The sequence below is a fragment of the Octopus bimaculoides genome, chromosome 7 (genome assembly GCF_001194135.2).
Source record: "Octopus bimaculoides isolate UCB-OBI-ISO-001 chromosome 7, ASM119413v2, whole genome shotgun sequence".
Taxonomy (NCBI): Eukaryota; Metazoa; Mollusca; class Cephalopoda; order Octopoda; family Octopodidae; genus Octopus; species Octopus bimaculoides.
Genome location: NC_068987.1, coordinates 89,537,311 through 89,548,696, shown reverse-complemented (window position 1 = coordinate 89,548,696; position 11,386 = coordinate 89,537,311). Strand labels below are relative to the sequence as shown.

General features: G+C 36.0%; 1 protein-coding gene across 3 annotated transcripts in view; it reads left to right on the top strand.

The window, feature by feature from the left end:
• LOC106872796 (F-box only protein 47) overlaps positions 1 to 11,386 on the top strand; it is a 28,216-nt gene that overhangs the window by 2,302 nt on the left and 14,528 nt on the right. For all 3 annotated transcript variants that reach the window (XM_014919907.2, XM_052969790.1, XM_052969791.1), the window contains exons 2-7: positions 2,787 to 2,936; positions 3,755 to 3,922; positions 5,543 to 5,619; positions 7,793 to 7,979; positions 9,661 to 9,831; positions 10,600 to 10,758. In XM_014919907.2, coding sequence (XP_014775393.1) covers positions 2,787 to 2,936; positions 3,755 to 3,922; positions 5,543 to 5,619; positions 7,793 to 7,979; positions 9,661 to 9,831; positions 10,600 to 10,758 — 912 coding nt within the window. The remainder of the gene's footprint in view (positions 1 to 2,786; positions 2,937 to 3,754; positions 3,923 to 5,542; positions 5,620 to 7,792; positions 7,980 to 9,660; positions 9,832 to 10,599; positions 10,759 to 11,386) is intronic.

Here is an 11,386-nt window from a genome sequence, read left to right as displayed (position 1 = left end):
CACACACACACACACACACACACACACACACACACACACACACACACACACACTAGCAGTAGTACCCGACGTTGCACGGGTCTTAATAAATTACCATTCAACTGCTGGAAGATGAAGCCATACACTTCAGAAAATTTTTGGAGTGCTACCTCGGCTACCACATTCGCACAATGCGGTAGCCGAGGTTAATGGTCAACAGTTGGAATGTCGCCCTCAAGAGGTTCATGCAACATGTAGCCGCCATGTGTTTTATAAATTGGTATCCTTTCCGTTGAATTGGTCACTTTAATGTTATGAATAAACATACTTGAGGTAATCGACCGTATAGAAGGTAGCAGAAATGTCCTCAAATATACAATACCTAGCCTGCCTTTCCGCTGGTCCGTTTGTAGCAGCTGTTTGACAACATTGTTTCTTCGCATTATTATGGTGCAACTGCAATGAATTGCCACCTGGAAGAGGCTCCACTGATGCTATCTTCCTAGAGAGGCAACTGCAAGAGAAATACTTCTTTGACCTGGAGAACATATTTGACAGGATACCATAGAAAGTAATTTGGTAGTCACGAAGGAAACTAGGTGTTGATGAATGTCTTGTGAGGGCTGTACAATCCATGTACAAAGATACAATAAGTAAATTGAAAGTTAACAACTTCACTGAGGAATTTAGCATCATCAAGGCTCAGTCCTCAGCCCCCTCCTATTCATCAGAGTCCAACAGGCCATCACAGAGGTGTTTAAGTCTGGCTGATGATCTAATTCTCATATTCATAGCTAATCTATAAGGGAATTAGGAAATTCCAAGTTAAACCTAGAATCAAGAGGTCTTATGGTAAATTTAGTAAATATAAAAGTTTTAGTAAGTAGAAAAAAGGACAAGCCCCTAGTACCTTCAGGAAAATGACCTTGCTCAATAAGGAATAGGTATAAATTCCATATGTTGCACCCAACGCAATTTATGGACACACAAGGGGTGTAATAGAATCACAGGTTGACTAGCAGAGATCATAAGCTTAATACGTGATATATGCACATGAGATATAGGTACTGCGAACACACCAAGACTCCTTTTAATGACTAGATGGCTAACTAGAAGTAGCTGATAGCTTTTGCTACCTAGGAAGTGTAATCAGCAAAAGAGATGACTGCTCCAAAAGTACAGTAACCAGAATAAAAATGGGCTGGAGAAATTCCAGGGAGCTACTGCTGCTGCTGCCAACAGTGAAAAGTAAATTGTATGATGTTTGTGTTAAAACTGCAATGGTGCATGGTAGTAAGACATGGGCAGTGGATATGAGACGACTGGAAAGAAATGACACAATCATGTTCCATTGGATGTGCAATGTAAGAGTGCTTGAAAGGCACAGTATATATGTGCTGAAAGAAAAACTGGGGCTAAGAGATACATGCTGTAAAGTAGTTGGCATTAGGAAGGGCATCCAACCATAGAAACCAAGTCAAGGCAGACACAAGAGCATAATACAGTCTTTGAATCTGCCAGATCCTGTCAAACCCTCCAACTCTTGCCATGTGTGTACATGAGTTTGTACATACATATATATACATGCATATTTATATATGTGCCTGAATGTATATATGCATGTCTGTATGTAAGTATATGTATAAATATAACTTAAACAATAATAAGCTAAGAGAAATATCTCAGAGTAGACAGTGCCATCTATGTGAACAACATAGACATATACAGGTATACACACACATCCATGTGGTAGATTTTCTATGGTCAGATACCCTTCCTGTTGCCAACCCTCACCTCTTTCCAAGCAGGGTAATATTTCCCAATTGCCAGACATAGTTTTCGTGGATGACTGGAAATGAACAATGCTGTTTGTATGACAGTGATGAAAAATATTTCAAAATGTGTTGAGCAGCAATATTTCTTGGATTCATATAAAATAAGTTGGTACTTTATGATGAAATGATGTAATAAAGTGAGAAAAATTAACTGAGAATGATTTGTTAAAATGTTAATAGTCATTGTATTGATTATGGCACTTTAATCTCAGTGGGCTCAAATATATATATTGATAAAGTTTGTGACAGGGTTTGTAACTCTATAAAAATATTCTGTCTTTTCAGCCATGAGAGCAAAGTAATTTCAATATGTTAGTCATATAGAAATGAGAAGAAATTTGAATATAACATTGGTATTTTTAAAATTTGTATTAGAAGAGAGAGGGTGGTAGAGCGAGTAAAGTGCTGAACTGAATGCTTTATTGAGTCAAATAAGATGTCGAATAAAACTTGTCTATATGTAGTCAATAATACAAAAAAAGGAGCAGAAATACACTGAAGTTAATCAACTCTATATTCACTTTCAAAGTAAGTACTGTCTCATGTCCTAAAACTGAGAGGGCCAGTTATCTGGTTGGTACGGTGCATAAGTGATTGAGATCTCATTACTCCAGAACAGGTTGCCTGTGCTTCACAGAGTTATTCATTTACAGCTAAGTCGACTGAAGCAATATGAAATGAAGTATTTTGCTCAAGAACACAATGCATCTCTGAGAGTCTGGAAACCAAAACCATGATTTTGTGATTGTGAGTGCAACACCCTAGCCACAGGCCAAGCTAAGTCACCTCACTCTCAAAACAAAAATATAAAATTAGGAATCTTTCTATTTAACTTTATTTTAAACAAATTTTCTGAAAATTAATTTTAATTGTATGTAAAGTTCATTAGATTAACATTTTCTTTTCAAATGATTAATAAAAAATATTTTAATTACCTATCTTTATATATGCTTTTGTTTCATTTGTTTACAGATTTTAAATCTTTTCTCACTGCCAAAAAGCCTAGACGGTCAAACAGATTAGAGATGAAAAAAATAGAAAATACAGTGAAGCATAGACATTTAGGTTATTTTGACATATTGCCTTTGGAACTGAAGTTTCATCTTTTAACATATCTTTCAGGTAAACAAAATTGTTCATTTTTCTGTAATATTTAGTTAGATGAAAATAATACAGGTTTTTCCTTTCAACTGGTTTGATTAAGTTAAGATCTACTGGGCAACATTCCAGTTATATTAGTTTATAGTTATATTATGGTAACATAATTATGAAACAGGAAGGTAGAGAATTTCTATGAAATAATTGATATAGTAACATCAGTTCTCTCCCTAACATTCTGATTTGCCTTTATACACACACAAACATACATATGCACACTTGTGCTTATACACGTACATGCACCCACGTGCACGCTCATGGTTATGTGCATGCATACACACATGCACACGCACATGCACACACACACACACACACACACACACACACATACATGGCCACCCTGTTGATGTTTAAACTTGAAGACTAAGCTAGAAAAGGGTTCTTTCTCCAGTAGTTACAAATTCACAATTAATGGAGAAATGCACACACACACACACACACACACACACACACACACACACACAAACTGAGAAGAATAGGTTTCAATATCTATTTATCCAAAGCTCTTTCCCCCATTTTTACTTTCAGCTTCTTGTTCATGTTTTTCTCATCTAAAAGACCTATCTTTTGATAGGTATTTTCAAAATTAAGGACAATAATTGTCACAAATTTTGATTTTTTGGAGATATTTTATACACATATATCCACATGTAACATTATACATGTACAAATAATATACATATATCTCTCTTCCTCTCTCTCTCTCTTTCTCACACTTTCTCTCATTTCAAATGGCATTTGTTTTCCTGATTTGATAATTCTATACTAATTCCATATTTTAGTCGATGACTTAAGTATATTAACAATTACATCGAAAGCCATGCGAAATCTCATTGATGGATTCAAGACTACCAGACCATCTGGCAGACATTTACTTCCAAATCCATTCCACCATGAAATTCTAACTCAATCAGAGAAAGACGAATATTATTACAGATTTAAACAGTTAGGTGAGTAACTTTTTAAAATTAGCTTGAACATGTAAGGTATATTTTGGTAAATATATGCGTCCGGTCATAGAGTGACTGATGGTTTCACATCCATAAAGAGCTTAGCCCCATAGACGACTTGTCAGACTCTACAGCTAAAAGCCATATAGTTCTTCAAACCTCAGAGGTAGAAATCTGTTATGGTCAGTTAGTAAGTAGACAATGAATAAACAATCCAGGTCAGTGAGGATGGGTTATCTCCCTTAGACCAGTCCATGTGGGTCAAAAGGGAAACTGGGAACTCTGTCCTTATGTTGCTTTTAGCTTGTAAGGACCTTTTGGATCTAATCGATGAATGGGGCATCCCATGCTTGCAGCAGGAAGCATTTGAAATGGATGCAGAAACTATAAACTTCTTGCCAGGAATTCAATAATCTTGGTTCCAGGGAGTCTTGGAGGATCCTTGCTTGCTCAGCTATGCAAAGCTTGCAGCATCTGCTCCCTGTTAATACAGGATTCTGGCCGCTCTATGATCCTCCACTTGATATCATATGGGGTACCTTCATCTTTGAGGCACCAAATCCTGAAAGAGGACCTCTGGTTGTACAGGTGCTACTTGAAGGCAGTTCTGACTGACTTGATATATTTCCAGACTTGCGTATTGGTTGTGTTCACATTTCTGGTGCATCTTCAGTGGGCTCTGGGCCTGAAAAGGTTGTTGTTGCCATTGTTGTTACTGGAGCTGCTATCAGTGTTGTTGTTATGATTTTATGATTTTTACTTTGTATTTTATTATACTTCTTTTTAGTGTATTTACTTATTAATTTTTTCTATATGTGACTGTGGATTTTCATGGATGAGTTCATGAACTTTGGTTCCTTTCTCTAAATTATATATTTATATATTATATACTGTGAAACTTAATTTAATTTTAATTCTTGATAAATTGAATTTAATTGAGTTTTTACCTGTAAATTTGGACTTTTATCCTTAATATTATTATTATTATTATTATTATTATTATATATATATATATATCATCATCATCATTATCATCATCATCATTTAACATCTTTGTTCCATGATAGCATGGGTGGGACGGTACCACAAGAGCTGGCCATGCCGAAGCCGCACCAGACAGGATTTTAACAGCTGGATGCCCTTCCTAACACTAACCACTCAGCAGTGAACTTGCTGTAAGGAGTGAAAAATCCAATATTTCTTCAAGAAAAGGTAGAAAGGAGAAAATGAAATGAGTAACAGCAGAATTTTACATCCTCTGAGTTGCAGCCAGATTTTTTTTTTTTAAACTTAGAGGATGTGAAAAACGATTACCTCTCATTTATTACTCTCCTTTCAACATTCCCTTGGAGAATGACAGTGCTCAAGTATATAAATGAAACAAGTAAAAGATATACAAGGTATAAACCTAATGAAGTTGAATTATTTTAGAATTCTATTATCCCACGGCATTGCTGCCTAAAGAAAATTAATCTTCTTTTAGAAGGTATAATCACTGTTTCATGTAATAAAAAAAAAATCGATAGACATTTTTATGTATATTTATTCATAAAAGTATATCTGACTTTTTTTTTTTATCAATGCTACATAAGAAAATTCAAAGCTAATTTTTAATTGCAGGTTTACTTATGAAGCGGTCGACTTGCCTGTATGCCACAAAAGATAGATTGAAGTTTGTGAATGACTTCCTTATGCGGGTATCTTTACAAATATCTTTATTTTGATAGTTAAATTTTTTAATTCATTACATTCTTTATCATTTTAATTATTATGTTTCTGTTTTGTGATTTTGTTCTCAGAAACTTTTGTGTTTATGATCTGGTACTTGTTGAATATGTTTGAAGAGTTTAAGAAAGAGTTCTGAACTTGAAATATGGTTTACAGTATAATGCCTTAAGTGTCAACAAATATCAGTGTGATAGCTAGTGATAAACAGCATGAAATCTCAGTACCAGCTGGCATGTGGTCTTACTCAGAATATAGGAATACAATCAGTATGAACTTTATGATGTGTACTTGGCATAAACAATGGACTAAGAGAGAACCAAGACTTCAAATAGGATTGATAGACTAAATCATATAGCTGTTAGAAAACTCCTTGAAAATAAATCCATTAACTACCTAGACAACTCATTAGACATAAGGAATAACTTCCATGACCATGGTTGGGGCAGATATAGAAAGATATGGAATAAACTCAACAAGCAGAGGTCTTTGATGGCCACAAAAGTTTTCTCTCTTTGTGTGAAGGGCAGATTGTATGATTGCAGCATGATAGTGAGATATGAGCACAGTATGCAGGAGGCCTGCAAAGGGTGGTAAGAAATGAGACAAGCCTGATCTACTGGATGCATATGATTAAAATGCATGAAAAGCAAGTGGACATTAAAGGCATCCACTTAGCAATATTCTTAGTAGTCAATTTAAGTGGAAATGGTAGAATTTTAACATTCTCATTTCTATTCTCAACTTACTCTTATTCAAACAGCATCATCTCCTTTTTAGATAAACTTCCTCTATGAGACTAACAACCCAACCACATATCACTTTTTCAAACCTTACATCATTTACAACTGTTTTTCTGAATTTGATGTTGACTTTCTGCTTGTGAAAAACTTGTAAAGTCATAGATACATTCATTCATTCGTTCAGTTCTCATTGTGCCTTGTGGCACTTGAGGTGACAGCAAGATCATTCCACCTTCTAACATTGAAAGCAACCTTGACAGCTTGTTCCATTGCTAACCCTCTATGTTTAAAATCTTTTGTTGTTGTTCTCTGCTATGTTTTCTTTCGTTGGCTATGTTTTCTTTTACCATGTGGAACCCATTGCAAGCTAATCCTGACAATTGAGTTCAGTTTATAGTGACAAACTCGACCCAGCCATTTCCATCTCCTTGCTTCATACTTAGCGTTCTCCTCTATGGATCCAAGTGTTGGAAAACAACCAAAAGTATTGAAAAGAAATTGATGGTGTTTCAAAATAAAAGTTTACAAAAAATTTTGAAGATCTACTGGCCAAATATGATCCCAAATGGCCAACTACACACCAAAGTCATAGATACAGTCTGGCCATATATTCAAAATTGAAGCCTTCATTTCACCCCGTAACTCAGCTATGTTATCCATAGCATCCATTATGTTGAACTTTTTCCAGAGGTCTAAACTGTATATTTTTTCTTCCTGTCAATTGATCTCATAAGTTGGTCATTGAAAGAAAGCACCATGAATTTTTAGCAGCAAATGGAGAGTACCAGAGAGTTGTAAACTTTAAATGAATAGCAGTGGGACATGCAGGCCCTGCTTGGTGGAGAAAAGAATTATGCTAAACAACTCTCTTCACTTGGATACTTACCTAAGCTGTAAAAACAAGATTTCCGATCTTGCCCACATGGAAGGAAATATGTTTCTGTCAAGTTTACATCTGCTGCATCTCCTGTCTTTGATGCCCTCTCAAGAGATTTGTGTTAGAAAGGGTATCCAGCTGTAGAAACCATGACAAAGCAGATATTGGAGCTTGGTGCAGCCTTCTCATTCTTTGGCTTCTACGAAATCATGCAGCATGGAAAACAAATGTTAAATAGTGGTGGCAGTGCTGGTGGTGCTGGTACTGGTGATGATGATAATGATGATGATTAGGAGGAGGAGGGGAGAGGGATTGAATAAGAAATAGTTTTCTCTGTTCTTGATGGTATCTTGATTCCACATTTTAATACAAGTTTATTATTTGTCTCTTGTATAAACGAGTATGTACATGCATGTGTGTGTGTGTGTGCATTGTGTGTGTGTGTATGTGTGTGTATTTGCATGCATATTGTTAAATATTCTGTAAAAATATTTTCTATTATATCATCTTTGGAAAATTTTATAGATTATCTGTACGAATACCAAGAACTGTGAGAATCCTTTGAATTGTATTGCTTTGATATGCTTTGGAAAGTTTCTTCACACCGTGGTTGCTGGATGGGATGATTCTGAATGTCAAAGAGCATTTGATTCTATATGTTTGCATACTGGTGCTTTAAGAAATGTTAGCACAATCCTGAATTCTAAACCAGGTAATTTGTATCTCATATTAACATCAGGTAATCATTCCTACTAATACTCTATTTATAGGTTTTAAATACTGGATCTTCTTTTGAAGGCCACATCCCTCAGTACTATCCCCACTACCAGTTAAGGCCCTGTCGGTGCTGGTTCCACATAAAAGGCTCTGGTGTTAGAGCCATGTAAAGCGTACTGGTGCTGGTGCCACATAAAAAGTACTCATTACACTCTGTAAAGTGGTTGGCGTTAGGAATGGCATTCAGCTGTAGCAACCATGCCAAAACAGACCATGGAACCTGATGCAGCTCCCAGCCTTGCTAGCTCCTGTCAAGCCATCCAACCCATGCCAGCATGTAAAACAGCCATTAAATGACGATAATGATGATAATATTCCATTTAAATATAAATATATAACTTCCCTCAAACAAATCTAAATAGAGGAATTCATATTTGAAATCAGCTTTCATAAATAAGCTTCATTCTTCACTGCCCCCGCTCTCTATTTCTCGCTCCCCTCAACCTATATTACTTGCATCATTTATGAGGAGGTGCTGAAAAGTTCCTGGCTTTAAGGGTATCACCTAAAGGCCTGGTTGGAGGCTCAACCTTCCAAGTTCTTTTACAGTACTTAGAAAAACTGAAGGACCACTACAAATAAGTGTGTGAATCTGAGAGGGGAATATGTTGTATAATATCATAATTAATTCATCCTCCTGTATTTTCTTTTACCCAAAGCCAGGGACTTTTCAGCCACACCTCGTAAAAGCTGTCAATATACATACAAACATGTATTTAGCATCATCATCATCATATTTACAACATCCACTTTTCCATGCTGGTATGGATCAAATAGAATTCATTGACTCAGGTATTCTATGGCCTGGCACCCTTCTTGTCATCAGCCCTTGTCCTTACCCTCACCAAGCAAGGCTGGCCAAACATATTTTCATGGAAGATTGGAAACAAGGGGCATTACTTGCATGATGGTGATGCTCGTTTACAATTATCATGCAATGTCAAAGCACTCAGTCCAATCTGTTAGGAAGGGTATCCAGTCATAAAAACCCTGCCAAAACATTCAGTGAAGCCTGGTGCAATATTCTGCCTAGCCAGCCCCTAAAAAACTGTCCAACCCATGCCAGCATGGAAAACGGACATTAAATGATGGAGTTGTGACCTCTCAATGTGGAGAAGTAGCTGCTCAACTAGGTAAGATTCTTTCATTTCCAAACAATGCACCTAGTCAAATAGAGATCTTTCAAAGGAATCCCATTTTTGCTGCTTGTTTCCATAATCATATTCTTTTGGCCATTGCCCAACATGATGATAGTCATGAAAACTGAATTGAAGATAGCAAGTTTGGCTTTTTTACCAACTTCTCTTCTGAGTGTTGAATGCTGGATCATTTGAAGCAGTAATGCACCAACACTTGCAAGTCTAGCATTCATTTCAGCCTCCTGCCTCCCAGCAATCATGAACACAACCCTAAGATATTTGATTATTTGATTATTTCTATTTTATTAACTTGCAAAAACTCATATTTCACACATTATAGTTTCTACCAGTTGTGATTGTTTTATTCCAAAAATGTTGACTGATTTCACAAGCTTTTACTCTTCAATAAATAAATAAATAAAAGTTGTCTCCATTGCAGAACTGCATATTTAAGTGATTCTTTTTTTTTCTTACTAGGTTTGCATAGTAAAATGGAATGTGATGCACGTTTGTTTTTCCGGCGAGTTTTCCTAGATCACTGTGAATTTGTTACGACCAGATCCTTTTGGTTATCTTGTATCTTTAAATCATGGCCTATGGTGCACCAAGCAAAGTTATTGTATTTACTATATGGACCAGCATCACAAAGTATGCATGTATTTACTTTATATATTTGTATTTTGCATTTGGGAATGCATGTGTACACACACACACATACATACACACACACAGACAGATGCATACACACACAAGAATGTACACACCATGCATACATGCTCCACACAGACACACACACTCCTAACACATCTACAGATATATATTTTTGTAGATGAAATATCAGATTAGAAATCAGGAATGTAAATATATAAAATTAAAGAATGAGGAAATTACTGTGGGCAATTATTTCTCCAGCATTTTTGTGACCTTTAAGATCTGTTCTTCAGTAAACATTCAATGTCTGCCTGCATTTAAAATTATGATACTTCAGGTGAAACATTTATGAATAGGCATGGCTGTGTGGTTTAGAAGCTTGCTTCCTAACCATGTGATCTTCAGTTCAATCCTGCAGTGTGGCACCATGAGCAAGTGTCTTCTACTATAGCCCTGCTATAGTAAATGGTTCTGTGAACTGATATCAATTTTAGTTGGAATGCATTATATAACTGGTATTTTTCTTAACATTCACTTTTGAACAGTGAAATGGGTACGATATTTATTTTCATCTAAGGACTTATACCAGTGCAGGAGCTGTACCACCATTATCACCACCACCACCACCATTAGCACTGTCACCATCACCACTACTGTCAACCTCATCATCATTACACTTGTTGATACTGTTATCAATGTCTTTGTTGCATAATTTATTTATCAGTATGAAATTTTGAAAGGTATGTAAATTTGTTTTATCTACAGATGAAATTCTATGGTTTGAAATGTGTGATAACACATCAGAAAATTGCGAAGAGTCAGTGCAAAATCTTGGTAACATGGCCAATGCTATTCATTGTCTGTATCACTATAATGAGAAATGGACCAATGACAATGCTGTCAGTGTAGTTGATGAACTTACAAGTGAGTATTTATTGAACTGGGACAGATCTAAACTTCATTCTAGTAATGTGCACTCTATCTTATATTTTCATTTCTTAGTATTCATTTCATTTGTATAACACCAGGAAGCAAATGCTTTCTGTATCATATAGAATATTCCTTTCTTTTATAGTTTAATCAGTAATGAAGGACAAGTCCCATCAGTTTTTTCTGAGCCTCAATAATTGATTGAAAAAAGGTAATGATAGTTGCTTCTAGTAGGACCCTATCAGAAACAACCATTATTACTCTTTCCAGCTGATTTCTCAAGCATGAACAACAGAGGTGATGGCTATCAGTCAACTATTTTGTTCTTAGTCTACCTCTTGTTCTTCTGCCAGTTGACTCAGCTTAAAGAATCTGTCTTGCAATTCTTCCCAGTGACATTCTAATCACATATCAGTAGTACCAGAGCTGTAACTTCTCAAGGAGGAAAAGTAATGGCTCAACCCGGATAGACTCTCTGATCTCCAAGCTACACATCCTCTTGAATAACATTGCTCATTGCTGCAGAGATCATTTGAAGGAACTCCATTTGGGCTATTTGTTATTTGTGATCACACTCATTCACTCATTATCTAACATTTATGACCATAGGTGAAGATAGGCC